Below are 21,583 nucleotides of genomic sequence, written 5' to 3' on the forward strand. Positions count from 1 at the left end.
GGTTTTTCTCAATATTTGTCTCCCCATTAATAAAAGGTCTTCCCAGTAGCATTTTTGTTACTTCGTTTTATCCAATTTATTAGCTACTATTCTGAAACTGTTTACCAGTCCTCTGTTTATCTGTCAATGTTTATTAGCCACTGGTTCCATCTCTTCAACAAACAGAAATTTTATACTTCAGATTACATTTTAAATTAGATGTGACATTTATGCACAGATTTTTACTGCCTTTGTTTTTTCTTTCTGCTTGAGGGAAAGGTTTTAACGTGTTACTTAAAATTAGGTATTAGAGAGTTTTAACGAAAACTTAAGTACAGCAGTTAAGCTTGGATAATTAGGTATGAATATCTTCTAACTAATGTATTGAAATCATCTTCCTCTGATGTAACTTCTGTTCTGGTTCCATTATAATATTTTACTGTTCGTTCTGTTTTTTCAAGCCATTGCATACACATGTTTCATTGGCAGTTTTCTCAGCTTTTAACTCCTTAAGGACTGACAGCACTTAGGAAGTTTCCCTTCTTTTTAAAATTTTTTGTCTTACTGATACCCCTCCTCAATTCTTCTGCTACATACACACTGTACTTGAACACTTGCTTCACAGAACATTGCTGCAATCAACAGATCTGTTCCTACATTTAGCTGATTTTGTAAGTTGTTCTTTGAAGGAGTGTCCTGTAAAAGAATCAAAAAGACCTACCGAGACTGTTAGGTTACTGTGGGTTGGGAGCACTTTAGAAAAAGTTTTAACTGTGGCTAATGGAAACACCTCTAGGGTTACTTAGTTAATGTTCATCTAGGTAGTCTTGGCCTTACATAGTAATGCTCCTAGAAACACCTGGACACTGTTGGCCTTGCAAGGTCCTAGTCCCCAGAAGGTCACTAGTGCTCCTTTGTACTTCTCTCTGAGGCTTGGCTGTTGTTCATATAACACCCCCTTAACCACCTGCAGAATCCAGCCGTCCTTCATGGTGTCACCTGTAACTTCCATCAGCTTCTCACATTGGTACCTGTCAGGTCTGGCAATTTCTTTTCCCCCATCCAGTAGTTTCTCACATCCTGCTCAGCTTAACTTGGGCCAGAGCCCAGTCAGCAGGTTGTTACATACCAGTAAGCAACCGATATAAAACTAAAAGGTGGTGGTCTACACTAAGACCTAGTGGATTAAAGCCTATGGAAATTAATTGATTTCAGAATTCTAATAGTACAAGTTTTAATGTTTCTCAGCTCATTAACCTAGCTATTGGTAAAGAACTTGGAACAAAAGTTTGAAGTGGTGTCAGGTGCTTGGCAGCTTGAGCGTCTTCTCCAGGTTTAAGGAGAATATTTTGCTTACTTTGGTTTAATGCCACTTTTTCCGGTTCTGAGAATAAAACAGAAAGGCTTTTCTTTCTTTACTCCAGAAATAAAAAAATGAGTTATGAAGGGTCTTGCTCTGAAATGTTGATGGTCGTGGATGTGTCAGTTATGATGGTTTTAGTACACAGCTCACCTTTGCTTTAATAAATCAGTTTTAAATGCAGAGCATATTTTGATTCTCAGACATTTAATGTAGTTTTTCTAGTAAGCTTATAAATAGGAACCTAAGGACCCACCTAACAAATCAGTTTTCATTCAGAGCTTGACATAAATCAGAATTGAAACAATTGAATAAGGAAACAATAGTCACTTTAATATACAAAGTCAGGAAGCAAAAAAAGAAAAAAAAAAAAAGGTTTCTAATTGCTCCAAGGTTGTGTGCATTATAGTGTGTCATGCTGGATGGTAAAATTAATTCTAGCTGCTGTGTAAAGGGTGTATTTAGATGAGTTACCAGCATGTGTTAATACTGATTTACCACAGAGAATAATTTTACCTTGAAGAACAAAGGCAAACAAGATCAATGTTGATATTTTTAAGTTCTAGGAGTTCTTTGACTGCTAATTAGATCAGTTATGTAAGTCACCTTGTGGTGGAATAATTTGAGGTAGCTTAAATTTTTTTTGTTTTGATGGACAAGTACAGAAGACAGCAGCCTGCAGCTGAACAACAAATAATCCATTCAGTCTTGAGGTAACACATTTTTCCCCCTTCCTTTTTTCTTAGGTTCCACCACATCCATCAGGTCCTCCTGTGGTTGGTGCACTCCAACCACCTGCTTTCACAGCACCTTTGGGAATCCCACCTCCTGGATTTGCTCCTGGAGTGCCACCACCACCGCCACCTCCATTTTTACGACCTGGTTTCAACCCAATGCATTTACCCCCAGGTATATTTATTTTTAGGAATATTAAGTCTTTTTTTTTTTTTTTAACCATACAGCAAATAAAAGCCTCTGCCATATAAACTGCGCAAGTATGTTTTGGTAAAGTAAATACTCAGTGTCAATATTTATACTATTTTTATAGGCTTTCTTCCTCCTGGACCACCACCACCTATAACTCCTCCAGTATCTGTTCCTCACACTCCGGCCGTAAACATCCCAAATTGTAAGTGTGTATATCTTGGGCAGGCGGCACTAGAAGGAAGGTATCGTGCAAGCAGAAAAGCTGACCTTTTTTTTAATATGTCAATGCATTGTTTCTTAGCCACAGCAAGTGGTGTGAATGAAGACACTACAAAAGATTCATCTGTAGGAAATCCCATCCCAACAGTGGTTTCTGGATCCAGGGGGAATGCTGAAACTACCGATAGTTCCAAAATATATGGGACAGTTCCACCTCCTGTAGCACCTACTAATGTACCTGCTCCTGTCACCCAAGCTATTCCACTTCTTGGTAAGTTCTTTTGTATATATTCTTCATTTTTTTGTTCCCTGAATTAAAAATACGATTTTGATTTTGTTACCGATTTACTTTTTGTGGGAAAGGAAAGCAGATTTTTCTAAACTTCTTGAAATGTCTGCCTTTCTGTTGGCTTTTTAATCAGTTTTAGAGGCTTGATTTTGCACAGAAGGAGCAATATTTTTTTATTATTATCATTGAAGACCTGTTTTCTGAAGAAACAAAAAAGCCATAATGTTTGAGTTACAAATTCAGGGCAGAGCAAAACACTATCTACCTTTTACAAATTGAGGTTTATTACCATGTAGAAAATGTAACATACAGCAAAGCATCTGTATGACGTATGAACTGTGTTTCAGGCTCAACTATTACAAGTACAAAATTAACTTACAGAGAAACAGTATTTTCTTTAGTGTATTTTTTAAATCTGTGAAAATATGATACGCTTTTCTATGTATGAAATAAATTATTTTAATAAAACGAAAAAACAAAAGCTGCTATTCAGCCCTACAGTATTACAGGTTTTGGAACCTTTTTAACAGTGTTATCTTATTTAAATATTACTTAATGGTACTTTGACTAGCAAAGCCAAGCTAACTTTGGATATCCTACATGAATTAATTTTCATGATATGATATGAACTTGGTCATATTTTTTAAGAGAGTGTATGCTGTTTAATGTTACAGAGGTCTGTTAAATATTTATTTTAGGATGGCCTTTTATGGGTCAGTCCTGAGAATATACTCAAGAGATTTGTTTCCTACAGGTTTTAATGAGATTATTACATCTATGGGATTTCAGACCTCAAAATGAGAGTCTAACAAGTGAATGGATAATTTTGTTTTAGTGTGTTTATGCCCAGAATTTTACAGTGTACACTGAAAAAAGCTCAAAAAATTGTCTCCCTGAGAGCTTACTGCTCCATTCAATTTGATGGCTAAATTTTCCAGCCGTGACGAGTGATTTTTGGATGCATCATGTTGGAAACTCTGAATAAGACCCTTTAAAAAGGCACTTTTCAAAAAGTAAAGAGCTGCTTCGCTCCGAAAATCAGTCTGCTTTTTAAAAATGAGTCAATGCAGATGGACAAAACCAGCAGCTAATTGTTTTAGAGTATCTTGGACACTAGGCAAGCAGAGAAAAGCATAAAAAAATTTTTGCAGTGACACCATGGTTTGAGAGAATTCCACAGTGTTACAGATTACCATACTACATTTAAGACATTCACATCTTAACGATGAAGTTACACTTCTTATAATTGTAACACAGTATTACCAGATTTTTGAAGTTTCATGGTACTATGTCTTGTGTGGCATAACTTGAACTTTTTATTTCAAGCTGTTGGAATGTATGAAGTTACTCTGCAGTTTGCTGTATTGCTATACACATAAGAAAAAGGTTTTACAAAGTTAAGATTGAAGTAAGTTATATACCCACATTAGGTACTTGGACAGTAGCTTTTTTTTTGTTCATACAAATTCACGGAAGCCAAATTTGATAAATCTGAAGATGAAGAACTTTCCTTTGTTTTTATTAACTTGTTTACCGAATCGTTGAGGCAGATAGTCGTCCATGTGGGCAGAGTGACTTCTCTCGATATTCAGTCTCATCAACAAGGGGATAGGAGAGTTTTTTCTTTCTGTAAGATTTCACGTGTGAGCTTACAGAGTGGTCCTGAAATAACAGCTTAGACATCTATGTGTTTACTTGAGTAATAGCATTTTATGTTGATGAGTGTCTTTATTTCGATAAGGAGTTCTTTATAATCAAGGAGTTATGTAAAATCCCTTCCATCCTGACATTTCAGAATGAAGGGGGAGAGTCCACAACCTGGCATAAGAGACAGGAAAACGAGAAGAAGCAGTTTATAGTATTTTACGTGATTAATGAATTTTAATCTTTAATCTTTGCTTTTAAAACTTTCCCATAAGCTAACACAAGTGAAACTGTCTTCTTAAAACCACTTTGATTCACTTATCAATTGAGCTTAACTCTGTGTGTGAGAGTCCAGATCTGGTCTCTCCTTAGGCTGGAAGAAAAACATGAAAGAGGTGATGTTTTCCACCACTCGTGCTGATCTAGGTAGCAAAGAAGTGTCCTTGAAGTCTTGCCCTCCCTATCCTCTGAGTTAAAGAGCTGGCCGGGCTGCATCGTCATTCCTTCCTTTTCGTTCTGTGTGTCAGGTTTCACTCCTAGGGAAGTCAAAGCATGGGAAATGGAGTGTGCCAGGGTTTCACCATGTGTGCGGACATGAGATGCAATCTACACCTGCATCCTGGTCCTGGAGCCCAGAAGTACTTGCAGGCTTGACAATTTAAATGTAGCCTTAGTGTCTGACCTACAGGCTTGCACCAGGTCAGAGGCAAAAGAACCGGACAAAGTAAATGAGTAGGTACAGCATCACCCTCAGTTAGCCACGGGAAGGTGCAGACGAGGGAAGTCAAATGCTTCAGACGGAAGGACCTCATGTTCACAAGTGCATGGTTTAGCAATTCGAATAGCTGACTGATCGTGTGACTGGTTTCTCACGAAGTCCTCAAACTGCTTGTTAAACATTCCCATGATGTGGCTCTCCAAGCTGAGATAAGAAGGTGGAAGAAAGATTTGTTTGACAGCATCGTGAAGTATGTCATGAGGACTCTGCTTGGGGAAATAGGGATGAAGGGGCTTGAGTAGTGTAACATGAAGAATGAAGAAATGTTCTTCGGATATTTGGGCAGGATAGAAGAACTTACTTCAGCAGGCTGAATTCAAGGAATGAAGATTACTCTGAAGAGACTGTCATAGAAATCTAAACCTTGCTTGAGAACGCCTTATGTAATCTGTACAAATGCAGGAGCTCTTTTTTAATTTTTGTAACTTCTCAATGAAGCTTATCTATCTCTCTGTTCAGTTTTTATATGGAAGACATGTTGCAAAGTAATTCTAAACTGATTATTGTAAGATTTCATATGCTTTCTTAGTAATGTAAGTTACGTTCTGTTTCATCTCCACTAATTTCATTCGTTCCTTCAATGTAATTCTTTCATCATGTCCAACAAAGACATGTTTGTGCTTCAGAGGAGTGATCCCTCGCAGAGATTGTGTCTGAATTTTTTTATGCTTATTACTAAAACCCACCTTCAGGTTGTTTCGCTTTTAGTTGTATCCTTGATCACATTCGCTGCTGTTATAGCTTCTTGTTCTTAACTTGAACAAGACAATCCAGACTGTAACTGGTTTTGTGAGTGTGTGCTCATATGTAATTTTTTAAATGATCTGCAAAGCAGATATTTTTAGACTCCTTTTACGTGTGCATATTGCAGAAGGTGACAGGCTTTTAAATCATTTTTGATTTGCCAACTTGTTCTTAGTGTTGAGCAAACGCTGTAATTTGGACCAGTAATAAACTGCTGTTGCAGATGCTGTGTTTTGAATATTCAGATTCTGTGATCTATTACCTTGATTAAATACACCGTGTTGCAGTTTGTAGGTTCTGGTCTAGTGCTTTTTACCGAAGTTCCTACAACGATGATTACATATTATCAAAGATCAATTATACTGTAGTTCTCATCAAACTGGGTATTCATTTTCTGTTCATGCATGCTGAATTATTATTATTCTTTTCTCCCTTGCTGGTTTGTTCTTAAGTTAACTACATGGTCTTTTTGTAATCTGCATTGAATTATAAAAGACTACAATACTCTCTTGAGCTCATCAGACTATTGCTACATTATAAAGTGGATACTTCCTTCACAGGAAGGATGAGCTTTTTATTAATACAGGATATGAACAGTGAGAAAGTTAATACAGTCCTAGATTTCTTGTGATAGCCCATTTTAAAAGCATAACAAACACTGCATGTTTGCTGGTTTTTTATTTTTATATATATATATATATAAATATATATATGTCTGTCTGTTGCTTTCATAACTACCGAATGAGAATTCAGAGGTAAGGGAGTGTGAGCTCTCGGACATCATTCATGGAATTCAGTTTTGCCTTGATGATTCCTTGACCCAGATCAGTTTAGCGTTTGTGTTTTCTAAAGCAGGAGTTCTGGAAGTCTTCGTGCCAGTAACCAACACCATACACATACAGTAGTTTGACTCTTAGATCCTTGTTTAAGCATCTTACACAAATAGGAGCAAGCTCCTGCCGGCTTCAGTGATGGCCATGGACCACCCTGAAAAATGTTGGTATTTATGGCAAGCTATTTGAGCTGTGAATCAATACTGAGGCTCTTAAGTTTAGGCTTCTTTGTGGTCTTGGCCTGGTCTAAAGGATTCCAGAAAAAGACACAAGACAGAACGTTACTGCCCCTCTTTCAAGAATTTCCTAGTAGTATTTAATGTTCTAGAATTTTAAGATGCAACAGTCCTCCAGGGAGAATTAATGTGACATGCTACATGTTGCAGAACATCGGCATCAAACTCGAAGTGTAAACATTTAGCCCATTCTGCTGGAATTGTAAGCCTTTGATTTCTTGTTCTCATATATATTTCTATCAGATTTGCAAAGGAGCTGTATTTGAAGCAGGATTGCTGTCAGCTACAGGAAACACCATTCCTCCATTTGCTTTCTTGTAACAGCACAGCTGAGAAGTATTGTAACTGACTGTAGGAGACGCTGTAATCACTTAACTGAACAGAGTTCTGTTTAAAAAAATAAAATTAAAAAATCTTTTCAGCTAGGCTAGCATTTGTAACACTGATAATTATCACAATGGCCTTTGTCCAGCCAGAAGAGAAGATAATCGGACATGGAATTACAGTGACACAGAAATCTGGCTTTTTACCTAATTTATCAAAACAGTAAGGACTACTCCAGTTACCTCTCTGGATAGAAGACACTTCTTCAGGACAGCTGTAGGCATTTTGGGCTATGTTGGAAGGGTAAAATGAAATTGTTTTTGACACTATGTGATTGTTCTTGCACCTCTGAAACAACACTCGTGGTTGGCGATGGGTTTTCCTAGCATGCTTGTGTTCTTCATAGTAAACACTTGGCAAGTTCTGAGGACCTTTCACTATGTATCACTGGTAAAATTTACAAATAAAAATAAGTTGTGAAAGGAATCCATATTTTACACATTTGAACAGCATGACATATTAGGTGTATGGTCTGGGGGCTGCGTCTGCACTATTAAAAGCCATGTCTTAGCCAAGTCACGCAGAATAAGGAGCTGGTGGAAGGGAGGGTTGTGTTCCATACCCATAAGCAAGAAGACGAGAGTTAGCTACTACAAAAAGGCTTACAGTTATGAATGAATAAATAAAATACAGGCTGGGGCAGATAAATTCCATCACTCGTCTGCACAGGTATGAGATGGTCGTTAAATCACGTTACTGTTCTACTGCCTTTCCCTATATAAGGGACAACAAAGGGCTTTAAATTTTCCTAGATGTTGCGTGTGCCGTCTGTACCACTAATTTTTCTGGGCATTTTCGGTAAACTTAAAGAGCTGTCCAGACACACATCCAAGACACACACCATTAATTGGTGCCTGATTTGTCAGCACAGTGAGGAAACTCATGGTTCTTTCTACAGTGTACTTCAGACTCAGAATTGGAGTGGGCTGATTTAAAATAAAAAGCGTTCAGCTGCCCTACTGATGCAGTCCAGATTGAAATAGAATGAATTTCAGATACCATTATGCTGCTTCTGCGCTGCATTTTGTGTAGAAATAAAGTCGAGAAATCAAATTACTCATACTTGTTAAATTTAAAAAAACTTTTCACACTTGCCTCATGTGCTTGCTGTTGTAACCCACATCTACTCTGCTGCTGTAGAGCAGAATCATCTGCTTCTCCTCTTCGGCTCGTTAGATCTCGGGCATTCTTTTCTGCCTTATTTTTAATCTTTTGTGGAAGAATTTACCTATCGACAAAAATATGCCCAAACCTCAGAATTCAGCATAATGACATTCTTGGAAGACACCGTTAGCCATATGTCTGTCCCATCAGATCTGTAGTACTAATCCGTGGGAGGAGTTTAAACTAGGTGACTTACAGCCCTGGTTAGGAGCTAGGAGGAGGGGGAGGGCTGTGCATTTTAAAGTTAAAAAGGAAAAAAAACCAAACACCAAAACCAGATAAAAAAATACTGTTGCTGTTGGAACATTTCTTTCAAAGAGTGGGACCTATCAAGCCGTGTCTTAAAAGTGACTGCTTGGAGGGGAAGGTAAGATGATGCCGTGGAGCGGAGAAATATTCACGTTGTTGTCACCTGAGTTCTGACCAGCAAAGTATAATTTCCTTCCAATCTGAATATAAAGAGGACTCAGATAAAAAGGTTTCTGTGAGAGATGTTCTTAAGCATAAGAAGTGGTGTGGTGAGGGGCAACATGGATGTTCTTCAGAAGGCTCAGGCGTATTTGGGATGGAAATGCTACATAAATCAGATGGAGGAGGAGGGAAGCTGCGGCAGGTGATTGGGGATGTCTGCTCCGCTGTGCTCATTGAACTGAAACCAAAGTGCCGTTTTCACTGAGGACGCTGCCAAGTACTTAATTCTAGTATTAATTTACATAGCTATTTCACGTTCTGGTTTTACCCAGGGCAGGAGTTACAAGATTTTACGTAACCGTCAGTCTGAAGTTTCATTTTTATTAATATATGTAGAAGTAAAACATTATTTATAGTCTCAACAAATTTTTAATGGAGCGCAAGATGGCTTAGGAGAGATTTGTGCTTTTTCTGCTGGCTGGCAGCTGTTGATTCCTTTAAATTTCAGTTGGGGAGTTGAAAAAACAACACATGCTTCCTCAGATCTGGAGCTTATTTTCAGGTAAATAACGGCTAGTGAGGAGCAGAAAGCAGCTAGAACCTGTGTAAAGGCTACAGAGAACATGAGACTACAGTGTTACTTGCTCAAACAAAAGGAGTCGCGCAAGATGACATGGCACATGCTCGTTGGTATGCAGGGCTCATCTGGAGCTCGGTAATCCTCGTTCATTTTGGGTCGTGTTGGTGTCAACAAGCTTTGGGCTGAGCTTTCTCAAATGGTACATTTTGAGAGTAAAGTCTTCTTCCTCTTCATGAGACTATGCTAGAAACTAGAGTCCAGGAATAAAAACGGGAAACGCTTGGTGTTGGATATGTGCTGTAAAGGATGGAAAATTGTAGTTTTAAAAGAAAAAACAAACCATAAATCACATGTTGCATTTCCTTTTGGTTTACGTTGCCAGGTTTATTCTGCTAAAATTAAACTTTGTCGTATCCCTTTTCTCTGGAATGGTAAATCAAACTGTCATTTCCTGCTGCTACTCCAGCCCTCTCCCCTCATCGCTTGCTGTATCTGCTGCCTGTTCAGTGTGCCAAAAATCTTGACAACCCGTTCAAATCTCAAGCATTTTAGCCAGATGAGATTTTGCTGATGTTTGTAATAGAGAAGAAATGTTTTAAAGCTAACTGAAGGTGAGGTGTCTTTAATTAGAAGCCTGGGAAGCATAACCTATTAGGAAGGTGCTTTGTCAGCAGTTGACGAAGCAAGACACAAAGCTGGAGATCAGGAAGAGCTTGGACCTGCAAAATGGCAATGGTTTCTTCACAAAAGGAAGCCTTTAGAGTAAGTCATTAGTTGCTGCCGCTGCAATATTAATTATTTCTGGCACAACACAGACCTCTGTTTAAAGACGATGCTCTCTTTACAGTACATAAACCAGCACAAGAAGCTTTGCAGGCTGCTCCCCTCCGCCCCCCTTCCCCTCTCATTTGGGTGTTGAAATTCCATGAGATAGCTTCAGAATGTATTTGAAATTAATGAAGATGCTTTTGTTTCCCTCCTGCCAGCCTCTGATTTTACTTTGTGCGTGTGTGTGTTTGTTTCAGGCACTCAAGGAGTCGCACCACCCCCGCCGGCCCCTGTTGTTGGGTTGCAGACTCCATCCACTGGCCTCCTGGGTGCCCGGCCGGGTTTGATACCACTCCAGCGACCACCGGGAATGCCACCCCCTCCTCTGCAGCGGTTTCCCTTGATGCCACCGCGACACATGCCTCCTCACATGATGCACAGGGGGCCCCCGCCGGGGCCAGGGGGCTTTGGGATGCCTCCCCCCCACGGAATGAAAACCCCCTTCCCACCACCGGGCCACTTCGTGAGACCTGGGGGGATGCAGGGAAGCGGGGGGCCAGGCGGACCCGAGGATAACAGAGATGGGAGGCAGTTTAGGAATGACAGGCAGTCGTTCACGCCTAACAGAGACCAGGAAAGGTTTGGAAGGAGATCTTTTGGAAATCGGGTAGAAAACGATCGCGAGCGCTATGGTAACCGCAACGATGACAGAGATCACGAGCGACTTGGTAATCGCGACAGGCGAGACTGGGGACGAAGAAGCCCCGAGCGCGACAGACACAGAGACTCGGAGGACAGAAACAGGCGGTCCAGCAGCCATCGAGACAGAGAGAGAGATTCGAGAGACAGGGAGTCTCGTAGAGACAAGGAAGAAAATCGAGGAAAGGAAAAAGCAGAGATGACAGACAGGGCAGACGGCGACAAAAACCATGAATCTCACAGTGGCAAAATGGAAGACGCAGACATTGTTTCAGAACTTGCTGCGGGAGAGTCTGAACCTGCAGGTGTAAAACCTGTGGAAGAGTTAACATCCGAGGCTACCTCATCTGCGGAACAGGCGGAAAAGGAAATGGGCTCAGTGGCGGAGGCTCCTCGCTAGGGACTGGAAGTTGTCGAAAGATGACAGTGACATTTGTTGGAGTGTAGAGCTTTAGAGTTGTACAGTCTGCTGTATTATATTTGCTTCTGCTTATATCACAGCCCCTCAGTAGTTGGTGGGGAATTGTAAGCAATTTGATTGCTTCCCTTCTATTTAAAATAGCCACAACATAACATGGAATACTGAAGATATGATTAAAATATTACCCATTTTTGCTGTAACTTTTTTAAAGTTTTGACTTTAAAAAGTTTACAAATCAGAAGTAGAAGTGCTTTCTATTTTTTTTTTAATTTAAGAAAAGGTAACGGTGAAAGCTCCTCAAAACAATAGGGATGTGTTTTTAATAAACTCTATTTTCGTAACAAACTTTAACGTGTGCTATTCTTCCTACACTGCACTGAAGTGGAAAAGGAGTGTTCAACATCTTAAAGTTTGAACTGTTAATGTTGTACTGAGTCTAAATTAGACTGTTCTGTTTATATTTGTTAAAAGAAGAAATACATCTGTTTGTGTAGCTATTCACAGAAGCAAATTTTTATTTGTAATTAATAGTCATCTTGATTTTTAGATTGCTGCATTTTAATGATCTACTTGACCATACTAGGTAAAAAACTTAGTGGTTTTAAAATGTTAATTGAAGAGTTAACTGTTTAGTGTTTGCAATGCAATCAGTTTTCTTTTTCTTTCTTTTTTTCCCTTTTTTCCCCCCTTCCAACCGGTTCTGTGGTAAATGTTGCCCTAATTAGCCTTTTTTTAAAAAAGTGGACACCTTCAGACATACTCAGTCTGCTCTGCTTGTGATGTTATGAAATTACTGTGTGTGGTGGGCTGGGGAGCGCACCAGTTTGGCATCTTTTGTACTTGTTATTCATTGATGCTTTTTGGAAAGTGGGGCGAAAGAAGTCGGGAGACACCAAAACACGATATAAAATGCTAACCTATTTTTTTTAAAATGGGGCTGGGAAAAGGAAGGGAGGTGGGAGGGTGCGCGAGGATTTTAAAATGCTGCCTCTTCATTCACATAAACCCGGGCTGCTTCTGTTGTCTGTGTTAACGATGTCTACCTCCTGTAATCCTGCAAGAGGTAGGTTTAAAATTTTTACCCACCCGAGTGTTGTACCTCTCAAGACTAATGGACAAAGAGTGCATTTTCTTGTATTTATGTAAGTTTTGCCACCTTCTCTCCATATCACTTAAGTAATTTTGTCAGATTTTAAGAAGGCAAGTGCTAGCTCTCAGTGGTCAGCCCTTCAGGCAGGCACGAACAGCTTTGAAAGAGGCCGCGCTGCACGGAGGGCATCGGGCCCTGGCAGCTCTGCCCTGAAACACGCTCGCTCGTCCTTCAGCCACGCGCCAGGCTCGGGCAGCACCAGGCCTTCGGTTGAAGCTTGTTTTAACTCTAGAAGCATAGTGGGAAAATTGTGTGAATCCTGTGCATATTTCCTTTTTTTTTTTTTTTTTTTTTCGTCCTTGATATAAGTGTGTTCTACTTTTAAATTTGGGGGTTCTTTTTCCCTAAGTGAAGGGCAGCTGCTTTCTTACATCAGTACTTTTTCATAGCTGCTCTGCAGCAGAGGGAATTTTTCTGGGAAGGGGAGGGGGAAGCAGACATGGAGTTATGGATTGGGGAAAGGACATATATTTTTATGTTCTTGCAATAGCAGAATAAAGAGAGAAAAAAACTGCTTACATATTTGTAGTGACCTCAGCTTCCATGTGTTACAACTTCTGTCCTTACTGTTTGTTTCATGTTGGGCCAGCGGAACTAACTTTTTTCATATAAATGCAGACATTTATGTCTTATGTTTAAGACTTGTCTTAGTAAAAAATGCCATAATTTTGTAAGGAGGTAGGATTTTTTTTTAACGAATACACTTTATTAAAAATTTGAAGACAAGAATGAAAGAGATAGAAGGCTTATCTGTTCACACAAATGCCACCTGACATTCTCTCCCTTTCCCCTATCAGGAATTTGAAAACAAAGCCTAGGAGAACCTTGAATGTCCTCTGCAGAACAATTCCTTGCTGCCTTCTGAGGCAGTGACTGCATAGTGTGCCTACTAGCGATGCATCATCTTTACAGCATTGCTAGTGTAACTATATGCTACCCTTCTACAGCTACCCAGTTTGTGCATGAAGATTAATTAGCTCCATGCAAGCATCCGTTACCGCTAAAGACAACACACCGTTAGCAATTAACACCTTTGTTACTGAGCCTACACCTGCCAGTTACAACAATGTGTACACAAACCACGCGCTCCTCCTACACCCTTCAGTCCGGCACTTTAGGCTAGCATGCCATCGGGCACGGAACCCAACGGGAGAAACCAGGTGTGACAGTAAGGACCGGCACGTACCAGGCTTTCAGAGGAGCAAGGTCAGCACCGAGAAGGGCTCGGGGAAAAGGGGCTGCCAGAGGCGGCATCCCACGGTAGCTTGACCTGCAGCTGTCCAGTTAACGCTCATGTTTTTCTCCTGCCTTAGTGAAAGGGGAGACGATGTAACTGTCCTTCAAACTTCTGAAGCGCAAAGAGGTGACTGTGATATTTGTGGGTGTTCAGTGCTCCGCATCCCCTGATGCTTACGGAGGGAGCTGAAAGATGCAGGCACTAACTTAATTCTGCAGCAGCAGCTGAGTCCGAGCATAGACTAATCTGCAGGAAGAGGTACAGGTGGGTAGAGACTCTACACACAAGCATTTGCCACCTGCAGTGAATATACATCTGAAGTGTTTTCACAGTATTCTTGCTATACTACCAAAAGCCATTCTGTTTGTAACACGCTACACTGGAATCTGGGTGTCTAGAACTACAACTGACTACCTACCATGAATATCTCTTATGTACAAAGGTAAAGGAATGTTGATACAAGTCTTCATTAAAGTTAATAATTTTCTCTATTAAGACTTGGAAATCTGTGTTTAAGAGGTACACACAACAACGCAAGCTGGCAGCAGCACACAGCTATTACACCGCTGAAGCTTTACAAAGTTAAATACAGAACTTCCAGCAATGTATATCCTTAAAGAAAAGCCCCATCCCACACTTGCCGCTCCTGCATAGCCCGAGGAAAGGAGTCGTCTTCGCCGTTACCTCCAGACATTCACTGCGCATCAGCCACAACAACCCACCCCACACAGCTGGAGGTCCAGAGGAGGAACATGGACACGCACTAGAGCCACCCCACTTCGTGTGCTTAAGGCCTCCCCACCACACGTGCATGCACACTCCACAGTCACATGTGAGCACCACAAGCATCACACACCTTTTTACAGCAAAAAGTTGTCCTTGGGCACATAAACCCCCAGTTGTAACATGCAGAGTGTCAGGTCTCCATCACAGGAAAACACATGGCAACACAAACAAGAAAAAATGATTGAGTTCAGGTCTTAATTGTTCCAGGGTTACTGGCTGGAAGCAATTTGGTGGATGCTGTTGGTGTCATAGCAAATTAACTACCAACAAGGGTGGGTTGTTTTGGTGGTTTTTTTTTTTTTTATAGACAGCAAGACCAAGGTGTATTTGCCCAGCAAGTTTTATTACATGAGTTTGAAACCTACAAATGCTGCAACTGTGCCAGGAGGAAGCCCTGATACAAACGGTACCTACTGCTCTTTGGTGAGTAGCCTTGCCAAAGCTCTTCAGGCTAACCCTCCAAATCACACAGTACACTGGAAGTTTTGCTGTTCAGGATGTGACTGCTACTACGCATCTTCCATTACACAGAACAGGGGGGCCAGTGAGTGAAGTTACACTTAATGGTTACAACAGATGCTTTAGCAGACTACAGAGACATTCCATCAGAGTCAGTTTAATTGCAATATACATCATACAAAATTGAGTCTTCACCAGTTTTAAGTAATACTCAGAATGCAGAGTAGTGATGAGATTAAGTGATAAATCTTTTGCTTGCACAAGGACAGGCAAGTACAGCATTTGCCATGAATTACAGCTTATTTGCCACTGTCATCATAAGCATTTCAGGTACAATACTTAGCTCTTCGCTATTCCAATTACACCACAAGCTAAACGAGGTCCAGCATTTCCAGTTAATTTGCTCTCATTATCTCCCCCTCTACCCAGGTCATCACATTTTTCATGGACCTAAAAGAGAATTGGAGATACCTTAATTCATGTTATTGCATAACTAATCAACAGTTCTTCACTACTCACATTAGTAGCAGCAGTGACAAGCAGCATTGCCCTCTACCAGCTGCACATGACAAAACCTATTGTAGTTACACAATGCTGAATGCCAAATTGATACTCATGCCAAAACTTAGGGCTAAGCTTGTCTGAAAAGATTAGTTGCCTTCAGCTGAATTTGCTTGAACAGGAAGTCAAACCCCCACGCTTCACGTAGTTACTACTAGTCCAAGAGCGAGCTTGGACATGACATTCCGGTTCACCCTTACGACACAAGGCTGCTGCGTGGCAGGTGCTGGGCCTTGGCCATGTCACCTGCTGTGTTACACTAACATCTCTGCTCCTCGGTCACCAGTCCAAGCCTGGTTCATGCAGGAGCACAGTGATCTCAGCAGACACTAGACTCCCAAGGGAAACAAGACTGGCCAAGTCCACTCAAGCCTGGGCCTCCCTCCTTCCCAAGGAGGCCATGGCACAAAGAGCTGCCCCAGCAGCTACCAGACCAGCAATAGCTAACCATGTCCTGCAGTTCCCCTGCCATGCCTTTCAGTGACAGCGCTTGTGCCAGACCACCAGGTACTTCCTCAAAGAAGGTTACTTTAGTCACTCACAGCTGGAGGAGATGAAAGTTAAGTGTACAGGAACATCCTTGGAAGGCAGGCAGAAAATGAAGATCTGATGGCAGTGAGGTGCTGTACTAACACACAGAAGCTAAGGCTTCAAAGAACTCCCCACATTAGAAATTTTACACTACAAGTTCTACAACAGACACCAAGGACTTGCCCCCAGCATCAAAGTGTCTCCACTCAGTCAAGACCACTCTAGAGATCTTTAAAACATCCCAAATAGGCACCAAGACACTTACCACCATGGTACGTCCGATGATGCTATATGGTCCGCTAAGAGAAACAATGGAATCTTGTATTTCCACATCTGCCACTCCTCCTTTAGCAGTCACATTGCCAAGGTCTCCCACGTGCCTACACAAAGATGTAGAGAAACTCACAGAAAACTCAGTTGAATTGAAAGCTTTAAGTGATGGCCTGGACAATACAATACCCCTAGTTATTACACTCAAGTACCCTACCACCTTATCTTAAACAGTACGTATGTCCTCATTTACCACCAATGTTGAACACTTCTGCTGTTTTAACTTAATATTTTAACTTTAGTTCAAGGGATAATTAAAATTCAGTCCTAGGTAGAACCTGAAACTGGAAGGTTAATCCAGCTTTGGGGAAAGGAATGCCATCGCTCCCTAACAAGCCAAGCCTACCCTGCACACCTCCTAGCCAAGAATTCCTCCACCCTGATGGCATCTCCCTCTGCTCAAAAGGAAGTCTCTCAAATTAGGTGAAAACCTTTCCTGCACATACAACATTCAGTGTAAACACTGCCGCTATGCTTAACAGCTTTTAATGTCTATCACAAGTCAGCTACTGCACAAGCTGCCTCAGGCTTTAGGTTGAAATAGGATTAGTAAAAGCAGTTTGTCAAGTGACAGGTCAAAGGGGGATGCATGAAGTGCTAGCTAAGTTCTCATCAGTGCCAGGGATGACCATTCAAGTCTGCCTGGCACCTTCCTATTAACTTGGCATTATACTCTACCACACAGTTTTTAATCAGAGCTAGAGCTCCACCAGGATTTCCCTTAAGAACTGATCCTCAAGCAGTTCCATTTTCACCAAACTTCTGGATATTCCAGTGTCTTGTTTCCTACATGTCTGCCCCAAACAAAACATTCACTCAGAAGACAAGCTGATGATGTTCTGCAAGATTCTTCAATCCAGACTCAGAACCCTGAATACCAGATTGTTTCTGAAACCCTCCACGCATGCAGGATGACCAGCTCAGCCATCTGAACACTGACTACCAGCTTCTTAGCCAGCATAGAACCGAATTCATATTTTTAACCAAGCCCTATAAAATCAGGTCAAGGGTAGTTTTCCCTTTAGAAACTTGCTTGATTTAAGCTTCCATCCACTTGTTTCAACTTTACACTGATAAAAGCGTGATCTAGTTCTTAATACTCTCCTAAGGAATTCCCCAGTCTACAGTTGCCTGAGCAGGCAGGTTACACCAGAAGCAGGATTTGACACAGAAGAACCAGCAAAAGCCACAATATTCATGCAGTTTTGACCGCTTCCACTGGAGCAGTTGGCTGCCAGTGAAGCCCGTGAGCACAGCATTTCATGATGCTGTCATCCAGACGGCTGGCTAGCAGCCAGCTTGCTTGCTCTGGCATGCAACCGATCACTCAGGTACAGATTTATCAGTCACAGAAGGTGCAGTTATGGACAAACATAAGCATTCAAAGACTAATCACAATCCCAAGATGGTCCCAGTGCTAGTCCAGACCCTACCTTGCAGAAGACCAGCACTTTTACACTTGCTCCTAGCTCTGCTTGCCACCAGACTGGCCTTCAGCTCTTGTGCAGCCCCCTCCCAGTCTCCAAACCCAGCCAGCATTCTATTGAAACCACTTGCTCTGATACCAGATCTCAAACATACCTTCAGGAAACCCTTGCAACTGGACTATGGAAGCTGCTTCCAGGGGAAGAACTAGGTCTCAGCTCCCACACCAGACCCTGTACACAGAGTACACAGCACACAGAGCTCCTGAGGAGTACACACTGTAGACAGTACAATACCTAACCAAACAGGCTAAGAACAGCCCAGCACATCCAATAAGAAGCCACTGTGCCTGCGCACACCTTTATATTCATCTTGCAGTCTCCCCTGAAGCCTCAGCACCTTCCACTGACAACCCTGATCTGCCATACAACAAGCCTGCATACAGCTCAACAACTAAAGTTTAAGGCCCCTGTTGTCAAAAATGTCCCCAAAACAGAAGCAAATAACCAATGAACAAGAGGCTTTACCACATGAATCCCCTACACTCACATCCTGAGGAACTTTCACCCAGTAAAAGCCTTTATTTCTTCTTCTCCTCAAGCTATGATAAAACCAAGAATGTCCCAAAGACTACATTTTACCCACACTCCTGGAAGCAAGGTATGTAATAAATTGCTGTACAGTGATCAGAACTCTTGTTAAGTGACCCTAGAAGTCCTGCAGGAATTACCAGTTTTCTTCTGGTATTGTCCTAGCACGATTCATGAAGTGGCCTCCCAAGCACAAAGTAGCACTCTGATGGCTGCTGCACCAAGTAAGTACACAGTAAGAGGCCAGCCACATTAAACTCACCTTTCTGCATCCTTTGGTCCACCATGCTGCTTGCCTTCAGGATTGAAGTGAGAACCTGCACTGGTACACCCTAAAACAGAACACAGCCATCAAAAGCAGGGTTTTCTGCAGTAGCCCATTTAAATCTGTTGCTTATACACTACACCAAGGTAGTCATCGTGTATTAGTGACTTCATTTCCTTCTGGCTAATGAAATCGCCACCCTCCTGTCAGATCTTCTACTGATCCTCTGGAGGAAAGTTACCTACTACAGACTTAGAAGTTCAATAAAGTAAGATTGCTCCTTCTAGAACACTCTAGGCACAGCTGAAAGCTTTCTTATTTCTTAAGACTAGCTTCTCAGAGTATTTAGGTTAGTGCTTTGTATGTGCCATGTTTAACACCAGCCTAAACATGTTTAAAGTATTAAATGAGAAGCAATTCCTTAGGAAGTGCCATCATTTCTTAACACAGATTTGCAATCGTGAGACCCAAGTTGCTGCTGCAACAAAAAAAGAAGCTCTTTAAAGCTGAGCAATCACATTACAGTTGTAACTCAAGCTTGGATAGACAGCTTACCATTTGTATTGTCACCAAATTCATGGACATGGAAGCCATGGTCTCCATCAGTCAAGCCACTGATTCTTCCAGTAATTTTTACTGGTCCATTACCCTTTAACAGAAATAATTTATCATCACCAAAATGACTGTAGCGTTAAAAGGCCTTGTGTCAAATGCAGCTTCCTGGTCAACAGAAAGCACTAGAAACTCCACTACAAGTTCAGCTACCAAAACATGAACAATTATCTTACATTAACTGATTCTACATGCCACTACAGTATTTCACAGAACATTCTCATGTGTTTAGCCTCCTAAAATATATTCTTCCTGTTATGCAGCAAGACGCAAAAGGCGTGCCTTTATTATCAGATTGCTTGCTTTTGAGAGCGATCACATGCTTCCATTTGAAAGCACAAGTAACCCTGAAGCCGTTCCTCTCTTACGGACACATCCACGCTGTGCGCAGCCCCAACTTTTACTCAAGACAAAGCGTTCAAAACGGCGCTGCGCACGCAGTAGCCGGAGCTCCCCGAAGCCCCACTCCGGCAGCAGGAACAAGCCCCGCAGCACGACAGCGGCGGCCCCGAGCAGGGCAGCAGGCCAGGCCCGCGCCGCTCCGGGGCGCCCCGCACCGGGTGGGCCCAGCGCCGCGTCCGCCGCCCGCTCCCTCCCGCCGCCGGGCCGCGCCGCAGCCGCCGCGGTTCCAGGCAGGCCCGCCCAGCGCCCCCCCCGCAGGCGGCGGGGAGCAGGGGAGGGCAGAGCCACGCCGCCCGCCCCGCACAGTGACTCAGCACCGCGGCCGGGAGAGCCCCCTGCGGGGTGCGGAGCGCCGGGGTCGCGCCGCCGCCAGCCCTTGCCTGCTGCTGGAAGTGGATGACGCCCTGCACGGGGCCGTCCCCCTTCATCACGCACACGGCCTTCAGCGTCGCCATGTTCCCGCAGCGGCCGGAGAGCGGCGGACAGCCAGGCCCCGCGCCCCGCACCCAGCACCCGACGACTAGAGGTCGGCCCCTCCCGCCGCTCTTATATAAGGCGGGCCGTCAGCGCCGCGGCCAATGGCGGTACGCTCGCGGCGCTCCTCGCGCAGTCATTACGCGGGGTTCGGCCAATCGACGGCCAGGCGCGGGCGCGCGCCTCTCAGCGGCACCCGCCCCCCGAGCCCACGGCCCCGCGCGGCGGGGGCGTTGTGTAACGGTGCCGGCGGGGGCGGGGCTGGGCGCCGGGGGGAGGGGTCAGGCCCCGCGCCGTGCCCGGCTCTGCGTGCTCTCTGGAGAGCGTGAGGGAATCGGTTCCTGCGTGTGACATCGTGGTGGCACTTGGGCCCTGAGGAGGCCCTGGGCTTTAAACGGTTTCGCTTTAAGGCTTTCCCTGACGGATCGCCGGGCTGCAGTGCCTGCGCGTTCTAATGGCGCAGGCTCCAGTCAGGCGTGCAACTGTTCCGTCAGCCGTGCGCTGCAGTGGCGCAGGCAGAGGCAGCGGCAGGGTTGTTTTCCTTTTCTGCAAACGTTATTCTCGTAGTAGCTGCATCTTTCCCCCTCCCCTGGAGGCTATTTTCGGTGTTACTGAGGTGCGTCACATCACAAACCCTCAGCCAGACTTGGCACGCGGCTTTGAAGTCCCCTCTGAGCAGCTCTGCGTTCCGAAATAGTTGCCCTGCCCCAAGATGTTTTGTACAAAACCCAGCAGAAGTGCAACCTGAAGCTGGTGTGACTCGGTCGCTGACCTTCCTTAGGAGATGCCGCTGCACGTGGCGTGGCCACAGCAGCCGGTGGGTGTGCAGCGCAGGGCTCCGCTCCAGGTGGGAAGCACCTCGGTGTAGCCCTGGATCGCTCCTGGCCTGAGAGATGGAGGGCACAGGTGGCAAAATAGGTTCTCTCCATGCTGGTAGCACTGGCAAACCTTAGGCTCCAACGGAAGGTTCTCACCAGACTTGGGGAGCGTAGAGCTTTGTGGTTCCATTCAAAGGCTGGCAACCTTGGAGCATTCAAAGAATGGAAGATTACATTCAATTCATTCCTTTCGCAAACCCATGTTGTTTTTCTGCTGCATTATTGGTGGAGAAGTTAAATCAGAAGCACAATATGATTTTACAGTACCTGGGACTTTCGGTAATCTGATTGAAGTATATGTCTGAACAATAAAGTAAGATGAGTAATATGAATGATATAATAATATATTAATAAATATAATTATATATGCATAATGAAGTAATATGCCTGAACTACAAATTACTTAAAGCCCAGGTGGTTTTAAATCGCATGGTTGAGGATGCCATA

At 43.0% G+C, this 21,583-nt stretch overlaps 2 protein-coding genes across 4 annotated transcripts in view; one reads left to right on the forward strand and one right to left on the reverse strand.

Moving 5' to 3' along the window:
- Positions 1-13,104, forward strand: part of SCAF4 (SR-related CTD associated factor 4) — a 48,248-nt gene extending 35,144 nt beyond the window's left edge. For 2 of the 3 annotated variants that reach the window (XM_037377635.1, XM_037377634.1), the window contains exons 18-21: positions 2,086-2,248; positions 2,388-2,468; positions 2,568-2,756; positions 10,574-13,104. In XM_037377635.1, coding sequence (XP_037233532.1) covers positions 2,086-2,248; positions 2,388-2,468; positions 2,568-2,756; positions 10,574-11,415 — 1,275 coding nt within the window. In that variant the 3' untranslated portion in view covers positions 11,416-13,104. The remainder of the gene's footprint in view (positions 1-2,085; positions 2,249-2,387; positions 2,469-2,567; positions 2,757-10,573) is intronic. The other variant, XM_037377636.1, reaches the window with a different exon arrangement.
- A 2,101-nt stretch (positions 13,105-15,205) lies between these two features.
- Positions 15,206-20,359, reverse strand: SOD1 (superoxide dismutase 1). The gene is made up of 5 exons (XM_037377637.1): positions 20,165-20,359; positions 19,326-19,419; positions 18,768-18,837; positions 16,426-16,540; positions 15,206-15,518 (listed from the first exon to the last, which is right to left on the reverse strand). The coding sequence occupies exons 1-5, from the start codon at positions 20,237-20,239 to the stop codon at positions 15,408-15,410; spliced, it is 465 nt and encodes a 154-aa protein (XP_037233534.1). The 5' UTR covers positions 20,240-20,359; the 3' UTR covers positions 15,206-15,407.
- Positions 20,360-21,583: the final 1,224 nt, after the last annotated feature.

Source organism: Falco rusticolus, chromosome 2 (genome assembly GCF_015220075.1).
Source record: "Falco rusticolus isolate bFalRus1 chromosome 2, bFalRus1.pri, whole genome shotgun sequence".
Lineage (NCBI taxonomy): Eukaryota > Metazoa > Chordata > Aves > Falconiformes > Falconidae > Falco > Falco rusticolus.